General features: G+C 39.4%; 2 protein-coding genes and 1 long non-coding RNA gene across 4 annotated transcripts; 1 reads left to right on the plus strand and 2 right to left on the minus strand.

Annotated features, from left to right (window-relative positions):
- Positions 1 to 2,097: 2,097 nt before the first annotated feature.
- On the minus strand, positions 2,098 to 6,244 carry CCT1 (chaperonin containing TCP1 subunit 1). The gene is made up of 4 exons (XM_022800284.2): positions 5,892 to 6,244; positions 4,383 to 4,468; positions 3,185 to 4,139; positions 2,098 to 2,801 (listed from the first exon to the last, which is right to left on the minus strand). The coding sequence occupies exons 1-4, from the start codon at positions 5,965 to 5,967 to the stop codon at positions 2,257 to 2,259; spliced, it is 1,662 nt and encodes a 553-aa protein (XP_022656019.1). The 5' UTR covers positions 5,968 to 6,244; the 3' UTR covers positions 2,098 to 2,256.
- Positions 6,245 to 6,414: 170 nt separating this feature from the next.
- On the plus strand, positions 6,415 to 17,958 carry shop (sulfite oxidase). 2 transcript variants are annotated; one of them, XM_086984709.1, is made up of 10 exons: positions 6,415 to 6,760; positions 9,010 to 9,176; positions 11,659 to 11,897; positions 12,095 to 12,279; positions 14,281 to 14,473; positions 15,364 to 15,558; positions 15,760 to 15,949; positions 16,643 to 16,821; positions 16,958 to 17,097; positions 17,426 to 17,565. In XM_086984709.1, exons 1-10 carry the CDS (start codon positions 6,672 to 6,674, stop codon positions 17,439 to 17,441), a joined length of 1,593 nt encoding a protein of 530 aa, XP_086840835.1. In that variant the 5' UTR covers positions 6,415 to 6,671; the 3' UTR covers positions 17,442 to 17,565. The 2 variants fall into 2 exon arrangements, with proteins under 2 accessions (XP_086840835.1, XP_022656018.1); XM_022800283.2 differs by having other exon boundaries at positions 6,418 to 6,760; positions 16,958 to 17,062; positions 17,426 to 17,958.
- Positions 17,348 to 23,214, minus strand: LOC147756830 (uncharacterized). Its single transcript, XR_015324567.1, has 3 exons — positions 22,996 to 23,214; positions 20,278 to 20,409; positions 17,348 to 17,575 (listed from the first exon to the last, which is right to left on the minus strand). It is a non-coding gene; the product is annotated as an uncharacterized LOC147756830 (long non-coding RNA).
- Between the last annotated feature and the right edge of the window lie 1,130 nt (positions 23,215 to 24,344).

The raw sequence follows: 24,344 nt of genomic DNA on the forward strand, positions 1-24,344 counted from the left end.
GCGACACTGGCATACTCCGATATAGATATATAAATGTAAGCTCTGTTTAAAGTCTTTATTAGTTATTACGTATACGCTTTTACAGAAATATATATGCACATTTCTAACTGTTTATACCTCAACGCCAGGTCCCAAGCTGCGCTGTCGACGAAAATTATTTATGCCGATATGCTTACTGGGCGTTCGAAGGTGGTCTGCAATTATGCCATACGCCTAACTTCGTCAAGTTAGTGCGAGACAGTGCGTGCCGTTTGATGAAAGACTTAAAGGCAATATTGGGCATAAAACTAGAAACATAGGGAGTACGCATGCGCTCATTTTCGGTATGTCCTATATTGGATAGTAATATAGATAGCAATAGCTGCGAAAATTGTTGATTATTGAGTAATAGTCGAAACTGCCGATGTAATGAAGTCACACATGTTTTTGAAGAACTAACCTTGAAGTAAAAGGATTGCTATATTTGATATCGTGATACTGCCATCGTTGATTTAGTAGGCTAATGAACACCGACGAATGACTCTCACCGGACTGAATAGACCGGAGCAATAGTTTCAAGCTAAAAAATTTAATTTCGCATTCAAAAAAATGTCTCTAGATATATCTTTTTCTTTTGTTATTCGTCGATCACGACATAATTATGAAGAGAAATCTTTTGCTTTGGACAATATGCAGCTATGAAGTCTTAACAAATACATTTGATGCTCAGCGGTGGCTCCTCATTACAAAGAGTACTTCTGTATACATTTTAGTTATTAGTAAATTATCATCAGCAGGATATAGTCTCGATAAATCTGCGAGCAAGTGAGAAATTCTATGAATCTTGTCTTTTTTGTTTTTATAGTGACAGTAACTAAAGTCGTGGAAAACAACCTTGGAAAGAAAATTGGCCAGCAATAACACTAAACGGTACTACCACACGACCCCGGGGTTGGTGCCAGGATTACAAGGCGTGAAATGAATGCTAACACTCCGAAAAAGCAAACGTTTGTAACTCAAACGTACTTTTATGTGGAATGTCACCTATAATACCTACTCGTAACACGCTTCTAAAGTACTAACACGGTTGTTAAGGATGTGTAACGGACCACGTCTATTACGATACTCAGCTTTTATGATTTTCTGTATTTCGCTGCACTGCGTGCTCCTTACATCTAGTAAGCGTTCAAATACATTTTAATAATTAGCACTAACAACGTTACGCAAAATAGAATTAGTGTAGAAAATTAATTCATTCACTAACTCTGAACGGAAACTCTTTAACATTTTGAATGGCTCTGTACGAAGTTATAGCCTCTAACAAGGGAAAAGGATTAGCTTGAAGCGGTTATCAAAATGATGCTTCATTTACGCAGATTCATTCAGTAGTTTCGACGTTTTAGAAAACAAAATGGTACGACAAACAAACTGGGTTCTCCCATTTCTCCTTTTCATTATTCGCAAATGTAGCCCGTTAGCAAAATAGATTACCCCTAAATTTTACCAGTAAAAATGAATTTCCATCAATCGCTTTCAAACAATCCAGTCGTCAAAATGAATCGAGGCCAAAGAGCGAAGCTGTTAGCAAACATGCGCCCGTAAGCTGCAGGCTATTATTAAATACACGTCACGGCCTCATGATCCAATATACATCAAATGATTAGATCACCTGTATCGATAATAGCGAGCGACGCCTGAATTATATATAATCGATCAGCACTAAATATGGTAAGCTGCTTAGTTATCTTAAACGTAGCGTTGGCAAACAATAGATATAGTTAGGTAAATAATACGCATAACAAAAATGATAATTTGTTCTCCCTTGCATTAATTCCATAGTTACCCAACTTCCATGAGATCTGAACTGGCGCTATTTCTGCCTATTTCTGTAACTGTAAATATAATGAGTATTATAACGTTTATAACGTGGCATATGTTTATTTTAGTGAGGCTATTTCTTTGCATGGTCGTTCATGGTGTACGGTGCTTCTAATGCACTAAAAAAAATAATTACTAAAAAGAAATGAATAAACAAAAATCATGTCTAGTAATTAATTTATCCCGTTGATATGTCCCCCAACTGTGTCTGCGCAGATTTATGATATAGAGATGCGTAGATGAATGGATAGTAATTATTTTATTTCCTTATTCATGTATAATCTTAAATGAAATTATATTTTATGTATTCCTTCTTTTGATTGAAGTTCAAGTTTGTTTGCGCTTCTTAGTTCGTATTTCTCATATCTAACCAGAAACAATCTAAATAGATATATGGCCTTAACGGCAATCGTCCTCATCCGCTGCCCCTCGCTTGTCGTTTGGATTCAGTTTGATGAGGTCGTCGATACGAAGAATGGTGATAGCGGCCTCGGTTGCGAACTTCAGGGATTTGATTTTGCTCATCGTTGGCTCGAGAACACCGGCTGCGCGATTGTCACGTACGCCGCCTTCGATCAGATCCAGACCGCTCCATTTGTGGGCACCGTGCTGTTCAGCATTCGTCTGCGCCGAGTTATGGTACGCACGGAGTTTTGCGACGAGATCGGTGGCATCCTTAGCTGCATTAACAGCCAACGTTTTTGGAATAACAAGGAGTGATCGGGCAAACTCAGCTACGGCAAGCTGTTCCCGCGAACTCAGTAGAGTGGCATATCCTTCAAGGTAGATAGACAGTGCGGCCTCAACGGACCCACCACCAGCCACGACGGTCTTCGACTCAAGTACACGCTTGACGGCACAAAACGCGTCATGCACAGAACGTTCGACCTCATCGACCATGAAATCGTTGGCGCCACGTACAATAATGGAGGCAGCTGAGTGAACTGAAGTAAAAAAACGGGTCGAAAGCGTAAGATTCACATAATACATTCGTCGAGTCGAGCATTTTTACACTTGCCAGGTTGTTATCCTGAACCGCTTTCACTCTGTTAAGACTTGTGATGTTGAGGAATATCACTTCATTTAGAATAAAGAACAGATTCACGCATACAAACCACTGGGCCTCACATACCCGATTGCAAATGCCATAACCACTCTGTGTATGTCAAATTTCGTCTACTGTTTTTGGTCGACTGCGCGTTTTGACGTGTTGTTAAACAAGTTTGGGCTTTCAAACGTCACTTATAAATAGCTCGGGCTAGGAACGTAAGGTAATTATACAACAACAATCTGCTATTCTCGTTTTACAAAGCTGAAGTTTACTTACCCTTAGGTTTCTTAATGAGAATGAGTTGATCGTCGCAAATTCGCTCCTGAGCAACTGTTTCCGCTTCTCCGAGCATAGCAGCTTCGAAGGTCTCATCACCTTCGAGGTTAGACAGACTCGTCAGCAAACTGGCTCCAGTCGCCTTTGCAATACGACGTAGATCCTGCTTCTTGCAACGTCGTACAGCCATAGCTCCTGCCTCAACGAAGTACTTCAGGCACAGGTCATCAATACCTCCAGTCGTAAGGATCACATTCGCTCCAGCGGTGAGAATCTTAGCGATACGTTCCTTAGTGATGTCCATCTCGCGCTGTCTAATAGCCTCAAGTTTCTCTGGTTCACTTACCAACACTTGAATACCCATTGGCATCTTGGCTTTTTGGAGAGAGAAGTCTAAACAGGCGATTTTCGCGTTGTTTACAGTCTTCGGCATTGCCTGTGAAGCAATCGTGCAGTTAAGAGCATAACCGTGCACAAGTACTGATTCCCGTGTCGATGCGCCGTGGGCCTTCAGTACGTTAACGGTCTTGATGGGGTACTTAAAGCCACCTTTACCATCACTGGCTTTGATAGCTTGGGCAGCTTCAACAACCATTTTTGCAAAGAAGTCTGAATCAGGACCTATAATTTTAGAGGACATTGCGGTTTTAGCCACATTTACAAGACATTCTGGACCCACTTCCTCGACTGTCGTAGTGAGATGATCCTGGATAAAGCGGCAGGCCTCTTTACACGCAAGTCGGTAGCCGGCAATAATAGTTGTAGGGTGAATTTTCTGTTTGACGAGTTCATCCGCATTTTTGAGTAGCTCAGCAGCAATAATAACCACAGAGGTTGTTCCATCACCAACCTCTTGGTCTTGCAGATCAGCCAATTCACAAAGGACTTTTGCTGCTGGGTGCTCCACCTCAAGCAACTTCAGAATAGTGGCTCCATCATTCGTAATTGTTACATCCTGAAAATATATATACAGATATTAAACGAACATCACAATTTGATTTCAATTGGTGTGGTGTTTTTTTGCAACACGTAAACCCGCAGACAGAAACACTGACTTCAAAGTTGTAACACCGTTATCTATTATATAGCATAATCTACAGACATGCCACTAGTTCAAGTGAAGCCGCATAACATTTAGGTATAATTGTTTCGAAGAAAACAAACGAACACCTCGAACGACTAAAAGTGTATTACTTACACCGATATCGTCGACCAGCATTTTGTCGAGGCCCACAGGGCCCAACGAACTCTTGACAATGTTAGCGATCGACGCAGCTGCCATCACTAAATGAAAAAAAGATAAACTCGATTGTTTCAGTTAACATATGGCCGTTTTTAAAGTTTTTTTTTCTTACACGTAATACTGATCCATCAGTTTTATGCGTTTCTTACCACACAGTAACAAGCATGCATATACATAGATCGTATTATATGACAAATTAAACCTGGTCTGCACTCTCACGCTTCGCTTTGTACATTGAAAGAGGAAAAAATATCTGCCATAAAGTTGGCTGCCAAAGCTTAAGAGAATACGACTAATTAAGTTGCCTTTTCAGACACACAATTTAATGAGAAGAACATTTCTGAAAAACAACTATATAGAACTAATAAATAAAGGGTTATATTAAAAATGCTGCTTCCTGTATTTAACGCGCACTATTTAAGTAATTGATCATTTGGTAGTGGGTTTAATAGTATATTGCCTACATATAATGTACGATCATCCGGTACAGTGTTGACCTTTTGCGGATGGTATGCATTCGTAGAAACATTTGTCAGATTTATCATTATTTTTGGCCGACAGCAAAGTCATAACACTTATCTCAGAAGACTAAACATCCATGCAATTTTTTAAGCTACATGTCTAGTCCATTTGAATTACAAATTGACAGAACATCAATTAGTTTTCAGTTTTCAAAATATTCAATAAAACCCTGTGACAACTATGCTCTTGGCATAACTGGAAATAATTCTAAACCATATACTGTTTACCGTAATACTCGCACAACAATTTTAACTAATGACAAGCTAACCGCCACAAAAGATTCGCGGTACCGAACCTTATATATATATATATATATAATACAGAATCAATTTTTTAAATTTCACGTGCGATAACTATATTCATATTAAGGAATGACTCTCTGAGAGATACATATCAAAGGGAATTATCATAGGACCAATCCATGGCTATTGCTTTCAACCAGGAGTCGGCAGGCGACCATCCCAGCACTGTCTTTGAAACACCCCCGCTTTTTCCTACGTTAGTCCTCCTATCATTATACATTGTGTAATACAGTACGCCTGTCTTCCTGCACTGTGGTTTAACTGAAAGTTAAGTATGCCTTACATTAACGCAACTTTTTAGTAGCGCACCGCACGCTGAGCCTTAGTTGGCGTCAACCGCGCCTTCTCATAATTCCAACTGTCCGATGCCCATATACGGGCTTGCCTTACCCATACACAGCGAGAAAACAAGCCTATACTTTTCATATGCTTACAGTCACGATCATATAGCGCCTAACTCACCTATTGATATTAACACATAGTCTTGTATCACTAGTAACCACAAATATTTATTTCATCAAGGCTTCAATTCAAATCACGGTATACCGGTACACGTGCCGCCACTGAACCTATCATCCTGACGAATTCAGTAGTACAAAACAAACCCCGGAATCGGAACGAGGCTCCCACAGCTACTTACCATTTTGAGTTCTCACTGGTTCACCCGTTGATCGGGTGCCGCTGACGGCTAAAGCAGCTGTCGCATTTCCTGCCATTATCGTTGAGATCTTCAAATATCTATCGCTTAGAGTTGACTCGCGTCGATACAACGCAACGAACGTTCCACCGCACCACTCACCACACGCGTAAGATCCTCAGTGTACATCAACATAAAATCGCAGACGATTTCGCTTCTTCTAGATTGTACTGTGCTGTGGCATGTAGTCCATTAACGGCGGGTTCGAATATACGACGATAATGGACACGCGGGAGGTTTCAAATCAATCTAATTTTTCTCAACAACACAATAAATGCTGCGCTTTTGATTGTGCGTGCTATGGCAATAGGTGTCTATTGGGCGGTTGGTCTGCAGGCTGTCGTGCGATTCGTCCCCTCCGATTTAGGTGCTGTATCGTTCAGTGCATATTTTTCTGGCGCAGCAGCTGTTCCAAAGAGAGCATTCGATGATTACGAAGAAATGGTAGCAGACGACAGATTTAAATAGGTGATGACTGCTCACCGTACCATAATATCGCGCTTCTTCATGATGGTTGATGCGTCAATGTACAGTGCCGTTGGTGGGTGAGCTGATCACCGCTACCAGAAAAACTCCAGATAAACAGCGTTAATGACATTAATATTAGTTGTTTACTAGCAAAACTGCGGTAACGCCCAGACTGTTGTTGAGCGCTATTGTTGCTAGCGGCAGCGCGAATGTACCTGTGCAAAGAAGATCAGTATTAATTATTGAGGTACAACGATGAGTACAGCAGCAATATACTGGTGGGGAGTAATGTCACAAGGCGCGCGAGTGGCGCGGCAACGGCTGCCGATAGGCAGATGTTACGGGTAAGCGGACAGAGCTTTGTTTTGGTCAGTTTGGAGCACGTTGATATAGTCACTAGGACTGGAACTCGCTTCCAGGAAAATATTTACAGCTAAGAGATCCATCCGGATGTATGTATTGTTGACGCTGTCTGAAACAAAGTTTGGAATAGTTGTTTATTGTCTTACTTTGACATTTGGAACTTCGCTAAAACTTTAATTTAAGGTATGTGGTCTCAGTCATTCAGTGATTCTATTATTACAGGATATTATTACAAGAAACACATTTTCTTACGATTGAATAACCATGTTAAACAAAATTGTTTCTTTAAAGAGGTGAGTCAATTTTGATGCTCCGCAGGGACTTTATTCAACGAAAGCGCCTCCCCAGTTTTTTTCATGATTCTTTTCTAGATGCAATAGAAAGCAGGTCTGTCAGTATTTTGTATCGCTATAAATGCTAGTACTGTCCCGTTCCTCAAGTGCCTGATTCTTCTGTATCAATTTGTTTGCTGTGAACTATAAAAATAACGGTTAAATTACAAATTAGTAAACGTTCTCTTTAAGCGAAGTAAACAAAATAATAGCGATGAATATTTCATCTTTTTATTTGCCAATTGAACTTTTGTTCTGCGAACTATATCAGTAAGCTGTATGTTTTAATCAGACACTAGTTAACTTTTTTAGGTTATGAGTTAATAACAAATATTTTTTGACACTTTTTTCATTTTCATAAACATTTGGACCTAGTTGTTGATCTAACTAAGAGTTGACTGCAACCTTCGTCTCCCATTTATTTCTATTCCTAACTGAGGCGGTCTGTAGAAGCACTTGCGCTTTTAATATTAATCTTTTAATATTAATGTAAAGTTTTTACGTTATTTAAATAACTTCACAATATTTGAAAAAGCAATCATACGAAAAGACACTGTAGCTCTGTTTATATTCCGCTATGGATTCTTTGCAACTATAAAATTACTGTATTTATCTGGAAATGCCAAATTTGTATCGAGTTTAAGAATTGAATTGAGCCCGTATTTGGTAGCCCATGTAATTTACCAGATACAATTTTTTCCAATGTTAAAAGCCCTGAATGCTCCTCGTCTGAGAAGGCACCATTGGCCATTTTCAAAGGCATGTCCGAATGTCGGGAGTTTTCGTTCGATATAATAGTCTTTTATTGTAGTAATTTGGACATAGGGTTCGAGTGTCAATATCCTTAAATTACTTGTATTTACAGTCAATTGATCAAACAAGATCGGCACTTGATAGCATATTATTCTGCCGGTCTCGGCCTTTCAAGTAAAATGCCTTCCGAATGCATTACAATCGTTGTTCTTCTGGTGAACTCACCAGTATTTGCATCACAATAGAAACAATTATTAAACTTAATTAATGCTAAATTTTAAATTGGTGTCTATTACTTTCGACATTGTAAGCTATGCTAAAATGTTGTTGTATATTGAAAAGGCTGACAAGAGGCACTACTATAGATACTAATAGCATTTAATTTTACGTGGCGCTTCGCAGTTGGTACACTTACATGTAATGAGATGGCCGCTAAAACACTCAGCGAGATTCACAGACCTGGGAAAAAATGTTACAATATCGATGGTATGAGCTTGCTTGTTGTAGCATGTATATACCCTATTTTTTCCCATTTCCTTATTTTCTAAATTGTTTACATGCAATGACATAACAAGCTAAAATACGCTTCTAGCTATCTCTATGATCTGTAACCTATCCAGAGCGCTCAGTGGAGCAGAGTTACCGATTTACTGAATGAGCTTTTTTAAGGTAGTAGACAAGGTGTGTTATCATAAAATGGAGTTGAGCATACTAATTATCATTTCTAGAGTATTTTTTCTCTTTCATCATGGTCTTTGACTCAAAAATGCTTCTCACAAAAGTGAGCTTCATATTTCACTATATCTAGATCTAATAGGTTAGTATAGGTTGTCTGTGTTTGCTTTGATGTCATTCAGTGCCCACTAACTGTGCGTTTTCAGAAAACTATTTCGAAGACAACTGTAGCTTAAACGAAATAATTTACTGTATACAAAGCACGACCAAGGGTCAAGAGTGTGAAAAAAAAATATGGACCATGATTAAAAAATTCTCACAAAGGATCATCCAAACGTTTATTTGTGGAGTAAACAGTATTGTCTCTAAGCCGTATAAAGTTATCACATTGCTGAGTACATAAGTAATAACCTTCGAAAAAGTAGTGGAAGCTTACACCACCCTCTAACATTATGGCTTTACACTGATAGATGGAGTGGCCCGGTTTGCATTCGGGCACATCATTACTCGGGTCGTCGATCGCATTGCGAACACACTGCTGAGAATCATGGTGGCAAGCGCCTTTGGGCGCTAGGTTTAAGCGGTGTTGTCCTAGGAGGCACCCTTTATGCTCACTATCGACGTCGTCCATTAGTGGGTGAGTATTTCAGCGTCGCTGAATGCTCGATTCATGTCAGTAACTGAGTTGTCATCGAAAGTTTTATGAAAGTATTTAATAAGGTAATATTATGTCTATAAAAACACAATTGTGTTGTATGAACGTATGAAGTTCATGGTTAAAAACTGGAATGCTAACCAAAAATACTGCTCAAGGAAGATATTGTAAACGCCGCACGCTACGACATATTCCATCACAATTTGCATAAACGCACATAACATCTGGCAAATAAAAACCCAGCATAGCATATGAAATGGTAAAACTCGGGTACTGAGAAATGTATAACGATATTTCAGTTGATTTTATTCGGCCCTTTTTAGGTTTTATCAGTCATTGCGTCTATGTAATTAAGTGGAGATCGATCTAAGCTATTGGTTTCCCCTACATATCGATGAACTCCAAATAAGCAGAAAATATAAGAAAATATAATCTGCGTCTCAGATGCTCCACAGATAACGGTGTGCCATCTAATAGGTATACATATCTATTCAACGATAAGCGCTACAATCCGATAACGCGTTTTAGAAAAGCATATTTGCTTTGCTCGAGTTTTTCAAGTTGCGCCAACGAGAGGTGTTTCCGCGCTACCTGGATTTCTTAGGAAGCTACCGGGAACATTTACGTTTCAAAGAATGCCAGCGCCGTTTGTTGAGAAAGTCTGGAAAAAATTCGTGTACCCGTACTTTCCACCATCATTCGTCGCACATGTTTCGTAATGTACGCTGCAGAAGCTCTGCCGCACGACGCTGAAATCATCTTAGGTATATGAAAGCGTCGGTACCAATGAGACGGCCTCTATGACGGAATTTTAAACCTTCGTCTTGCGCGATCACCAGTTCCGTTTTATACATCTACAACGAAAGCTTTACGTGAGCTTGCTAAACATAAAACAGACTCCCTCCAGTCAAGATCGTCGGCATAAGGCAGCGTTTTGCCAGTTTTTTGCTAAATCTTGAACTCGAAAGGGCAAATTATTTAACAGTGAAAAGCAGCAATGGACTTAAGTTATCGCCCTGTACTATGGCAGTTGGTTAAACGAACGGTTTAACTCCATTATCTATTGTTCTCTCAAAGAATAGCCATGATTATATGCTGCGTATTTCGAGAAACGCCACACTGTGGAAGCGTTACTAAAATCTTCTCTTGCAGTGCCAAATGAGTGACGACTTTGTGTCCAACCACTGGTTTTGGTTTATGACAGATACGATGCGACAAAGTTGTGTGTCGCATGCGGTAAGGGTGAAGCACCTTGCCCTTCCCCCCTCCCCCAGACTGTCTTTTTCCTTCAGGAGGACGCTAAGGCGCGTATCACCTCCGTTTGGGGCCTGGTGCCTTTGCTGTAAGCAGGCATTGAACCGACTTGTCCAATAGGGGAAAATATCAGCCGCACTGTTTAAGTATTTGTTATGGATAAAGTCTAATTTTGTCGCCTTGCTCGACTAAGCCTGCTCCAGTGAACGCCACACCTAGAACATGAAGAACTCCGCCTCCTGCGTCTTGCGTATAACAGGTGTTTGTTAACAAGAGCGCAGTCCGTGAAATGCCCTATTAGCACTGTGAAATTAATAGGACACGATACAAATCACTCTTTGTGCAGCTATTCGTCTGGCTTTATTCCTACCTGTACCATTAACTTTATTTTTCTGTGGAATAAGGTATTGCTGACGGGCAGACGTGAGAATTCGTCCACACCTGTCTTTTAGGAAGTTGTAAGGAGGTCTCAGAGACATGTGTCGCGCGATTAGTTTCTCTGTCTAGCACAGCGCAGCAGAAATTAGCTTACAGCTCGTCTTAAATTATGAGGTTGTCAGCGTGACCATCGATAGGTTAAGGATGAGTTCAGCAACGTAGTCACAATCGTGGTCAATGAACTCGTGAAACCCGAAACAGGTTTCTTCGCTTGATTAGGTCCAACATTATCGATAAGCGTGCGTTCTCTTTTGCTAAGTTTCTACAAGCTGGAGAAACAATTTGATTGGTACATCTTTTATCAGCGTGCTCTCTGTTGAATTGTTTTCAACAATGTACCGAGTTCTTTCCGCTCGCAACTTCGACGCAATGGTGTCGCTCGATCACCGATCTCCCCATATGTCCCGCAAACGTAGGCAGAGAATAGTTAGCACCTTAATTTTTTTTATTCCAGAGCTCACCTATATATGAGTAACTTGAAACTTTTGTTAGGTTCTTGAGAATTGGAGGGATGTGTTAACTTTAAGCTTAACAGCCGTTCAGAGTTGTCCGTAAACACTGCAATACTCTAAAGTACACGCAACGAATGACAAACTGCATTAAAAGGAAGCAACGTCTATTTTCTTATTTCTGTGTCTCACCTCTGTTCTAAAATAAAAAAATTATCGAAGCTCAGTTTAGATGTACTAAATTACGGATAGTGCAGGAGTTCTATTTGCTGTATGAATGTGCCAGTAAATTTGAAGTTGAAATTCAATGTTGATACTTTCAGCTGCAACCTATTCCAAGAGGGTTCCTGGGGAGCGAGTCTTTGGTTACAAGGAGTACTCTGTTGCTGAAGTGGCAAAACATGTCACAAAGGAGGACCGCGTCTGGGTAACGTTTCGAGATGGCGTTTACGATATTACTGATTTTATTGACAAACATCCTGGAGGAGAGAATATTCTACTGGGAGCTGGCGGAGCAGTCGACCCATTTTGGGACATATACGGTGTACATAAGAAGAAGGAGGTACGAATATTCGACTCTACAAATGGAATAGAACATATGCGGAGTAGAATATCTAGCGCCGTTGCTGATTTTCTTTAACGATATCTACTGCAATAATGAGCTTTCAAAAGTAGTTTAGATGTTAAGTTTCCATAATTTTTTTCGTAAGTATGTTTTATGTGCACGAAAAGTATATATTAATGCTTTTTTTTTTACAGATTCTCGACTTGTTGGAAGAATACCGTATAGGCAATTTAGAGGAGACGCGTAGCTCATTAGAAACCATAAACGACCCATACGACAGCGATCCACCGAGGCATAAAGCTTTAAAGCCTGCTTCATTGAAGCCCTTTAATGCTGAACCACCGCTTCAAATCTTGGCTGACGACTTTCATACCCCAAAGTATGAAACTTTCAGTATTCGATTAACTTTCTCTAGTTCCAATAGATTATGCTAATATTGTAATCCGCAGACACTGGTGATAATGTTTACTTTACAGATTTTTATAAGATGATCAAGCTTAATAATGCAGCGGCTTCATTCTTATACATTAGCTTGTACACTGACGATGTAGGCATTTTTGAAAGAAATTATGCTTTCGTTTGTAGAGAGATATAATAATACACTACAAGTCTGTAAATGTATAATAGTGTACTAAACTTTGAAAATATTCTAAGGTATAGCCATAAACTTCAAATTACAATACAACACAGATTGATGCCATTTAACATTGATATACAACCTGGTCCAAACAGGTATCGAAAATTTAACTGCACATGCTTCAATTTTCTAAACCGCAGTTATTGTTTTTTTCGAAGCAATTATTATTCGCCGCTGAACTCAATGCAGGTGCGGTACCAATTTTTCCGAGTTGAGAATCGCTTTTAAACTCAATCGTATAAAAAAAGATCTCTCATTGTCCTTCTCAGATCTCCTCGATCATAGACAGATGTTTTGCCCAAAAGAACAGCATTATAAAGCCTTCTTAAAATACTTTAATACTACTCTTTAGTACGCCTGAATCTAGTTAATGTAGCCGCCCGTCCGGCTTCTCTGTAAGTGCCTTTTTCATGAGATAATTTTTGATGGGTATAAATTCACTCAAAATTCAGGTCTTTTGGCACAATCAATGCGATGAACTTTTTCGTGTTCAAAGGGCTTTTCAAAACGACCCGCCATGACTCGTGTAAGATATCATATTCTTCACCAATCTGTTCGGGGCTAGATTGGCGCGATACTATCATGGACGCATTTTTGCCTGTCATGAAACCGTATGGATGACGGGTACGCTCGGCAGTAACCCACAGCATGGTATTCAAACGCCTTCATAGCACTACGTACCAGCATTTGATTTTGTTTAAAAAGTTTAAAACGCCTACAAAGAACAACCTGTTGTTCGGATGCCCTAAGCTTTGACGTATGTACTGCAGACAGGCAGATTAATATTTCACAAGCCAGATCATATGGGAGAATTAACCGACAAACGAAGGATATTTTAGCAGCACTTTTGTGAATCCAGTATTATGTTGTGTTGTTTGGCCGTACCGCTCATTAGGTTGTTATGTTTACAAGTACGATAGTAATTGTAATGACATATTCTCTAAAACGAAAAAAAATTTGCTCATACATATATTCGAAGCGACTATATATATAGCGATATATCCAGAACGACTCCATTGTTGCCTTAAAAAGGATTATAATGGTTGTGCCTTTTTGGCATATACGTTCGTAAGAATATTGCTGTAAAATAACATTCTATAAGCTCTACTGTTCAACTGGGAAAATATTGTTATTTACGTATTTATGGTAATTTATTAAGTATGGTATTTATTTTGATAATTTTATTTTTAGACTTTAAAAAAGTCTAAACATTAAAAAAATGTTTAGTTATCTAATTAACTATCTTATTACCTGTTTAGTTATAGACGGGATAGGATAGTTGCAGCGAAACAACGGAATGCCGAGAACATAACCTTCACGTATATTTTTAGAGATTAAACCTGTAAACACGAAGTACTAATACAGCACAGTCGAATAACAGAAGTAAGCTAAAATAATTATAAAGCTAGTTTAACGAAATAACTATGGTACGTTGACATTGTTAAGTAAAACAGAGCAATATAACAGCTACACCAAGCCTGTCTGCATGAGTGAGCAGACACAACCGTATAATAGGTTCGATTGGAACCATAATTAGTACAGGCAGCGTCCATCAGATATATACAGCGCGGGCTGTATGCACGAACATGTAATAAGCATTGAGCCTCGGTGTTCATGCTAATTAAGAGGGTGCTAAGGTGCTGTTTGAGAGTTATACTAATTAATATGATGATGATGATAATAAGCGTTTTTTACAATTGCGGAAATAAGATCATTCCTGATTTGCCTTCTTATTATTTCCAGTTCTCTTTTCTATGTTCGGAACCATTTGCCCGTCCCTCTAATTGATCCTTCAGAGTATAAATTAGAAATCGAAGGTATCGGCATAAAGGGCACGAAAGAATTGACCTTGGATGAGCTAAAAACGAAATTCCCGAAGGTCACGATCACGGCAACCCTTCAGTGCGCCGGAAATCGCCGATCGGAACAAAACAAGGTTCTTCATTGCTCAATGAATACGTTTTATGTTGGAGACCCTAGCTTCGTTTTATATAAAATGTTCGCTTATTTGAAAAACTAATTATGCGTTTCTGTACGATAAACTTAAAACGTGAAGGCTATTAAAAATAATAATGAACGACTCTGTAAGTAAATGGCTTAATATTTGATGTCATATGATAAACTTTCAACCACACGGCTCTAATATCGCTTTCACATAAATATTAGAATTTTAATAAAATATTGACCAGTTTTGTCTATTAGTTCGCATTTCTGATTTTTCGGATCATGAAACTTTATTTTGGGTTCAAGCTTTAAAGGTGGGTATGTAGGACGAAAAGGAAGCGTAGTTACTAGACATTTTTTTTTCGCTAATGTCGAAAAGCTGCAAAAGTTTGTTTTTCACGTTCCATGAGAATTCTATAGCTACAATTTTAAAAGGACTCTTCGTCAAGAAATCTCAAGTGATCTTCGCCAAACTCGGAAAAGTCGAATAGCATATGCTTAATAAGTCGAAAATGCTATTTTTAAACTTCCCAAATCACATTTAATTATAACCGTCAGCTACGGATTTTTTGTCGTACACGCTACACCTAAGCTTGTGTTTCAATAGCCTTCTAAATTTCAGTCAAGTTAAATGAAAGTTGTTGAAACTGCTATTCTTTGCTACGCAACAGATTTATCTCCAAGTTTAAATTTTGTAAAAACCTATATAAACAGTTCTGAAAGATAAAGATGAAAATGAAAACGGCAAGCAAGAAACAGTAGTGGTCATTATACTTTTAACGACCTGATATAAGCAACAAAATGAAAAATTAGCGTAGGGGTGCCGTCATTAGACATAACTGTATAAGCAATTTATACTTTGGTATTTCTCTTCTTGCTCAGATTAAGAAGGTGAAAGGATTGGATTGGGGTGCAGCCGCAATTGGAAACGCCACGTGGTCTGGAGCCCGCCTAACCGACGTACTGCAATACCTGGGTGTTGATCTCCACGATCCACGGATAAATCACGTGATATTCGACGGGCTCGACCTCGATCCTACCGGTAAAGCGTATGGGGCCTCAGTGACTGCCAGGCGGGTGAGTCACAAACGTCCGATACGGGTGAAGTGAGCGGTGGGGCAATATCAATTTTATCTGGAATATACAGTTTAAAAACCGGTACCTCTCCGGAATGTGAATATACGTCTTCATATTTTTTAAGTAGTATCGTACAGTTCATTGGTATCATTTTGATACTATAGTATTTTGAGCAATAAGCTTCTTTATCCTTATTCTCAGGCACTGAATCCCGATAGTGATGTGATACTGGCGTACGAGATGAATGGAGAGGTGCTCTCTCGAGACCATGGTTTTCCGGTGCGAGTGGTTGTACCAGGAGTTGTGGGAGCACGGAACGTTAAATGGCTAGGCAGGATAGCTCTTTCTGAAGTCGAATCTGACTCGCACTGGCAGCAAAATGATTATAAAGGTAATAAGTATAAATATTTACACCGTTGTCTACCTATGTATCTTTGGAAGTTTGGGTAATTGTGTGCGTTACTGTGGCGTGTTTGACATAAATTCTATAACCTGGGTTTCAATTCATCGACTGTGGACTATTTCAAACAGCGTTAGTAGGTCACATGGAACCTAATTTTCAGATGTTGGGATTGCAAGGTTGTCACTAAAGTAATCGGCTAAACTCCAAGACAGATACTGAGGAAGTTATTTCTATTGTGTGCCGAGGGCTACTTAACTTCATTTAGCCGTTCATAAGTGAATGTGCTCATGATAGTATACAAAAAGTCTCATCGAAGTGTGGCCAACACCTTAGAGTAGCAAAAAGTGCAACGCATTAAATAAAATTAAATTTGAACCTAGACATACTAAGAAAAAGCCTGATCCTTCTTTTCTAGCATTCACGTTCTTAGCTTGCATAAGTTGCAATACTGTTGAAACAGATAAACAAATTAAAATATGAATAAAAGATAAAATAATAGATAAATTGTAAAGTATTAAATTGTATTGTAACTCTGCAATTCAGAACACATTCACATATAGTACTCAATGTAGAAGACTGCAAGTGTACTTTATACTTCAAACGCAAATAATAGTACATGGCCACATTTCAAATAATAAATCTGCCCAATATGTTAATTTTCGTTTTGTCAATCTTGCTTAGGTTTCTGTCCGAGCGTAGATTGGGACACCGTAGATTTCAAAAGTGCGCCTGCAATCGAGGAGCTGCCTGTGATCTCATCTATTTGCGATCCGCTGGATGGAACTCAGGCCCAGGTCATTGATGGAAAAATTCATTTTCGAGGTTACGCTTGGTCTGGCGGAGGAAGAAAGATCGTTCGGGTAAGTTTAATTATTAAAAAACAAAATAGAAGGTAATAAGAACACAACGTAGGACCTAAGTTTACGAGACCATACAAGACATTTATCGAGAACTGCGTCATATTAATTCATTCTGCTTACTTGTAAAATTTTTAAGGTGGATGTATCTGCAGACGGTGGAAAAACCTGGCAAACGGCAGATCTTGTCAAACAGGAAAAGGCATTACCGCTTTATCGAACTTGGTCTTGGACGCTTTGGGAGGTGAGGAAGTTCATCTCGGCAGTGCAGTGTTTTAAGTTAGTTAAAGGAGGTTTTAAATTTATTTCTTATTAGCTACCCTATGCAAGTATTTCCTAATGCGAAAATTCGACCAGTGGTGCTCACCTAAATATTTCAATTAATTTTTAATTTATCTTTCTACGTGTTTGTTTATAATGATCTCATAGCACTTTATTTGATCCTTGTATAATAGATATATGTTGGCTAACCTTAAAGTCCGTTGTAAGGTAACGCCCACTTCCTCTTAGCTATAAAAAAAACTAATGGTTCAGCATGGTTTACACTTATTGTAGCTCAATATAATTATGGTACATTTATTCATTCATAGTTCTAATAACGTCTTAGGCTAATATTACTGTGAAACCGGACCAGAAGTTCGCTGAGTTGGTCTGTAAGGCCGTGGATTCATCCTACAACTCACAGCCAGACACAGTTGAGCCGCTCTGGAATCTCAGGGGCGTGCTTAACAATTCCTGGAGTCGTGCTCGGGTACAACTAACGCACAAATGAATCACAGCAAAAAAGAGTATGTTGAATACTGGACGCGGAATGTCGAAAATGTTCGTGGCCTTGTCATGGTTTTCATCAAGCCCAGTATATATACATAGAGTACAGCAAACGTTCGTAACTATCTTCTACAAGACCCTTAGTGAAAATCCTATATAGATTTACTTTTGGTAATCTGATTTGAGTTTCAGTTATGATAAAAAGATATTCATGATAAAACTCAATACGGTTACGAGATATTGCGCATTATCGCCTAAAAATAATAATTTTGAAGAATATCATGTATTAAATAAGTATCATATTTTTATTTTTGAATGATTTAAGTGACTTAATAATTGTAAAAATAAAGATGATTTTTATTTTTCCAATAAGGCTCCCATATTAATAAATTTTAAGTACCATTATTATATATATATACATGTTGAAAAAAACAGGTATTAATTGTTAGTTTATCTGCAGCGACGTGAGCATGATAATAACTTTATGCAATCTGTATAATATTATACATGGGTGCTTGAAAAAGACTTTTCGTAACTAGCCCACCACGTGACATTGGTCGTTTCTATCATGTTGATAAAAGCTGTTATATAGGTCAAACTGGACACCGTTTGCTACCTGTTAAACGGATGTTATCGCACTGAGATTGACTGAGCTTTTTCTTTCCGGATCCTACATATCAGTAGTGTCAAGAAAATTTGGGCCTGTTTGGAAAACAAAATTTCTTTCGTGTATCTTAAGGTTATCGATAATGTGGTACTTTTTTGATGCGGCGAATTTTATACTTTTTATTGTGTCCAAAAAGTATCAAAAACTCAATTTTATACCAACTGAATATACCTTATTCGTCCAAATCCAAGTTCCCTCCTTCAGTGTCATAAAATATCCGGTGTTTTATTAGTACAAACGCTAATATGCTACCATTACGTCAACAGCTGGTGCAGGAGACGCTCATTCTCATCATCTCACAACAAATTTAAATCAGGTCCCCCAACTTGGTAGTCGTAGTGGGATGGCTTGCAATATGGATGCAGTAGAAACGATATTAATCTAGCTCTTGCCGAATGGTGGTCGATCATATAAGTGCTCGATGAAACGTAAGTAAAGAATACAATTCGCGATACGGTTTCGCTTCAAAATCCTCGTTCGCTTGTCTCGACTCCCTATGGGCAACGTAAACTTCATGGCATCGATTAAAGTATTAGAAGCTGTTGCTGGGCACCGGTGACAAGCATATTAAGAAAAGGATGATAACTTAACGACTTATTAAGCCAGGGCCAAAGATATCTTTTTCGGTTCGATCGTCAGGGATTACGGCCATTGTTCCCACCCAAGGAAGAACACCGCCTTTTTCTGTCTTTTATTAGGGCCATTTGAGCAATAGATAACTGTTTATCGTTCAATGGGATAACGTTTTTCGGAAAGAGAAGTTTGAAAAGAGTACAACAACAAGGTAAGGCTACAGCGGACATTGTAAAATCATAATCGGCGGCTACAGCACCATAATAATGAATTTGGTTGATCACAAATTCTGAGACGCGGCGCCTGTGTATATTGCTTAACGCATGCGTTCGCGACACGGTCAATGTCAATTCAACTCCGTGCATGTTAACCAAACGAATTTTTTCGTTCTGCAGCAAAGTAACAGGGTAAGAGTCGGTAAAAGAGGGTCAAAGAATTCAAAAACTTGAAGCAACGGAGTTTTAAACAAAAGCTGTTGGAAAAAATATCGTTAACTAGCGAACATATATGTTTCTGTACAAGGCATAATAAACGAAGGTTAAAAAATCTGTAAATTTGTATTAGACCCCGTGGTGGTTTATATAGCTATGATGCATATAAACGTGATGAAAAATGTAATTTAATGACCGCATAAATCCTTTTGTTGTCATTAACACGATATTCAACGGCTGAGGATCTTAAATGGGTCACTGCCTTGAGTTACTACGAAGGAGAATATCAAATTTACGGATTCGCGCAAGCATAATTTCAAATGAGTTTGTCATCTGAACGAGAAACTGCGCACCCGAAGTAAATGGCAATCACTCGGCGGCGAAATGTTAATGAAAAAAAACATACTTAGTATTTTACTTGCGATTCCCCTATTTTACACAAGCTTTAGAGATTAGAGCGGATTTGTACGCAAAAAAATAATTGCCAGACCGTTAGTCTAACGAAATTCCATTCCAAAGCTTGGCGCCATAAGGACTGAAAATTTTCTAGTGTGTGAAAATTTTGCTTTGCAATCAAGTACAAAATCTCCTAGTGCAGCCTCAACATCTTCCTTTTTTATGAGGAACCTTCCTGCTGCGTGGGGTTTGTAGGAGCGTTTATGAAACGTTCGTGCCTGCCGACTCTACCGACCTTTGTCTTTATCGGTCTGCCTCAATGCGAATCTAACCAGATCTCCTGTCTGAGAAGTCTTTCTATGAATTTTTAACAACTTGCTTGTACGAAGCAATTCTGCTCTAAAACCCAAACTTAATTAAAAAATTATTACCCATATACAAAAAATGTATATGAGTGCTCCTTCATGAAACCTGAGAGGAAGCGATCCGACCCACATCAGTCAAGAAACTGTCAGTATCTTCCGTGTAATAAATGAATTTAATTTTAAAAGTTAACTAGGAATCATCCCATACATTCCTAATTTTTATATGCGGAAGTTTGTTCCTAAGATTTGCACTGCTAACCATTTTTTCTGTAGAAAATCCTCTCCTAGAGGCGAACTAAAGGCACCAGTTGCAGCGCTGCGCATCATCTTTGGTATTTTTCATGGTCTTCGAACTGTGAAATTAATAAGCGTTCAGTTTCTGAAAGAAAAACTGAAGAAATACATGCATTAGTTTCCCAGTTTCCCGCAACACATGGAAATACATTCCACACCAGTAAAGATATTCTGTCTCTGATTAATTTAAGTCTGATCTAAATAAAGCGATCTTTATGTACCGGACGATGGTGTAATTCTACAAATATACAATTAGTGGAGTTCACACATGTTGCTTCGAATCAGTTGAAACACAGATCTCGCAGATAACGCGACACCCGATTCGTCCGATTTTGTACAGTGGAGGAATTGTCTACTCAATCGCATATAAGTCTGTGATGGCATGTTTATGTTATGTTAATTTATATGCAGCCCTTTGTTATATCAGTGACTGCAACGTGAGCCATCTTATTTTTCCTAAGAAATTATTTTGTTTATTGCGAGGATTAAACCCATTTACCATAATTGCGCCACTGAAGCCTTGTTTCTTATGACCCACAAATGAATGCCCGTCTTCATTGTGGATATTTGCCTAATGCAGGCGCTCGTCGTATGAACCTTTCCTTATATCATGAATATCACCATATTGCCATTTTCTAGTTAATTGTTCCAATCGTGCGAGATTGTTACATACGGTGACCTTGTAAACTTCAGTTTTTTTTAAGCACTTTTTGGTCCGTGCCCCGTGCTAATAAACAGCGAAAAAGAATTTGTCCCATTCCTTCTCGATAGTTGCTTTTATTTCACTTGCTACTTCAACACTTAACATTTGAGACATAGAAGATGTGGCTTTCCGAATGAATTAATAGTACAAAGACGTTATAGCGAACCCAATGACTTTTAAATTGAATACTTGAATTCTTTTGCTTAGTTAGGCTAGAACAATTTATTAATAAATCGTGTGTTAGAGGTACTCCCCTTTATTTTTTACGCATGGCACAGCGCGCTACAGCTTCTGAGCAGCTATGTATGTGCCGTTTGCATTCTTATATTTAATTTATATATCTATGGCTTCTCTAGTTAAATAGTGGTATATGCTTGCCCGTGAGTTGCTTTTTTTTAGGACATGGAAAGCCTCGTAATCATAGGGACTTAGATCGAGAGAATAAGTGGGTTAAAGTTAACATTGAATACACCTTTGCCGAATCTAGAAAGTAACTAAAACAGCGATGAGGTTTAGCATTATCATCAAGCTATAGGATTGCGTGCTTTCGATTGCTGTAATAGCAGTACTAGAATGTCTTGAGAAACTCGGGCGGCATGCATTACTTCATTTTCGATGAGTACTTTGAAGTCACCGAGAACTCGATTCCTCTCCAGAGCGATTCATTCTCTTTCCTAGTGTCTCTCCTGCTGGCGATATAGATATCATTGCGTTCTCCTATGTCTATGCTCCAAACGAATTTTTGGCTGATTTATGTTTCTCATATCACACTTGCAATAAATTACGTGCATTTACATTTGGCCCGGAGTCGATTCACGGGAAATTAATTTTTACTGAGTTTCGGTATCTTCAGTATTTGGACTACAAATCTTTAAAACGTTACATGTAGAATGTTGGTTCTGGCCGACACAGTCCTTAGACTCCAAGCTCTGTTTTTGGCGAAACCCTGTTCGAATGCGGCAATGCGCTCTTGCCCTTCGGATTCCTACATCTGGTCACCTTATTGCTGGTCTTTAAGACCTAAATTTCTGTTCTTGAAACGTTTGCATACTACGCTTTCGCTAATGTTTTTCTGTCTGAATGCATTTCTCCTGGAGTAAGCCCAACATCAAGTTTTCATCAACAAGTTTCCAGAAGATTGAAACACTCAGTAGCAAACCTCCGTGTGATGGCGACGCGCAGTTTAAAAGGTGATCAATCTCAAAGTACGCCGGATTCGCTTGCAACAACCTCTCTACGTTTCGCGTTTTACGGTCAGTATCGCTGTGCTTTCCATCATATGCCTGACTCTCAGTACGAAGCCAAGTGTGTCTCTACCCGGATTCAAACCTGGGCCACGTGTGTCTAACATTAGCAGGCACATAAATTACCCACTAAACTGTAACGGGAATTCGCGTCTAACAACCAAATAGCAGTAATGTCCACCTCCGCATGATCGTTTATTTACCATTCATCGGTCTACCGTTATGCGACCTCTCGCAGCGAAAGCGCTCAACAATCAACGGTTGTCGTGGCTTGCCACTTTTCGCCCGCTAGCGGCCTCAAGCATTTGCAGCAACAATAGGAATAGTAGAAGACGGCGAATCGCCGACTGCAAAGTGCGTACACATCAGTGTAATGGTACATCTAAGCCGAGGCCTTTATCGTGCGGGATTGGAACTAATGGCGGTGGCGGCAACAAGAAGAGCCGCATCTAGCACTGCGCATAGCGATGCAATGCGGCAAACGCCCCACATCAAGCCAACATTAGCTAACAGGCGCGATTGTCGCATTTATCGGCCATGTTCCGAGAACAGAACGACCGTAGTAGCTGAATTGTACTCATTGTTGATTATGGCTGTGGCGATAGAGTGAAGGGGAGAAGGCATAGTATAATAAGTGCGATGGACTCGGTAGGCTCGCTGTTCATGTTGTTTCTGCTGCTCTTTTAGCGTGTCTGGGGCTGCACTAGCTGCTCTACGGAACGATGCTGCGACTCACCTTTATCTGCGTAGCGACATAGCCGTAAAAGGACTGCTACAAGGGCTGCTTTTTAATCCAACAGGCAGCAGAGTGGCCGACGTAGAACGACTGTTGGTACTTTCAACTCGCTAGTTGCAGGGCTGAGCCGAACAGACACCAGCTTGGTCTGGTATCGCCTGTGGCTGTTTTTTCCTGTTGCCATCGACGCAGACGGTTAACCACAGAGTGTCCGTGTGTACGTTAGGCAAATAACAGCAGGTAACGGCATGCAATAGGAAAGAGGCATCTCGTGGTGCCTAATTTTGTCGTTGTCGAGTCGAAGCAATTACAGCCGTTAAGGCCATGGTAACGGCGGTGGTGCTGATACACTTTCAGCGGCGCATGACGTCAAGCAGTGGAACAGAACGCGGGAACGAACTACTTACGCTGGAAGAGTATAGTATGTAAAGTTACTGTACTATTATTTATGTACATGTATATACCGGAGAACACTAAACTGACGGAGTTTCCGAATTGTCAGCAGAGTCATCGCGTAGCCATGTGCAGAACGGAGACAGAGAAGAGCGAGCAACCAGAGTAAACAAAATTTTGCGTAAAGGCTAAAAATATTGTATTCCTTTTTTCCTTTTTCTGTGTTTACCAGGACGTGCTACATATATCATCGCAAAATACTTGAAAAATAATTGGTAGAGAAGTAAGGGTAAAGCAAAGATATACAGCTGGCGAGAACGATACGTTTGAAGGCTCTTAGATAGAATTCAAGTTTTAATAATTACTCCATTTGCATTTGTACAGGCAGTACGTTTATCCTGCTCCTTTTATTTTGATACTGAAAAAGGACAGTGGCTGTAGCTAATCGGTTTAAACAGTAACTTTTTGTCGATGCAGACGCATTTATTACACTCCTGACAAAGCAGAGATTTATCTGAGCTTATGCATGTCCAAAGTAGACGTGGAAACCAAGTTAAAAGACGCAGGCATAAAGACTAAATGGTGAGTAAAAACAACACGCTATGTCGATCTCCACAACAATCGGACAAGGATCGGAGGTAAGAGCTATAGCACTAGTTATCGTACCCAAGGACAGCGCGAAAGAGGTCTCTTAATTTGAAGGGAATCGTCAAGAATATCCACAGCAAGAACTGTTATTTGACCGCCATGTACTCTCATAGATTATCGACGTTGTGGAGAAGTTCGAAAGTTGTTGACCTATCGCACTCCTTTCTCTTGTTATCCTAATTTCGAGTCGAATCAGCATGCGACACCGACTAACATAGTCAAAAAGTCGTACGGGAGAACTGCGAACGCCAAGCTCGCTCACCAGGGAAAGATCGAACAGCTCTGTACTGCCAAAAACTTGTGCCTCT

The sequence above is a fragment of the Varroa destructor genome, unplaced genomic scaffold, assembly GCF_002443255.2.
Source record: "Varroa destructor unplaced genomic scaffold, Vdes_3.0 BEIS01000003.1, whole genome shotgun sequence".
Classification (NCBI taxonomy): domain Eukaryota; kingdom Metazoa; phylum Arthropoda; class Arachnida; order Mesostigmata; family Varroidae; genus Varroa; species Varroa destructor.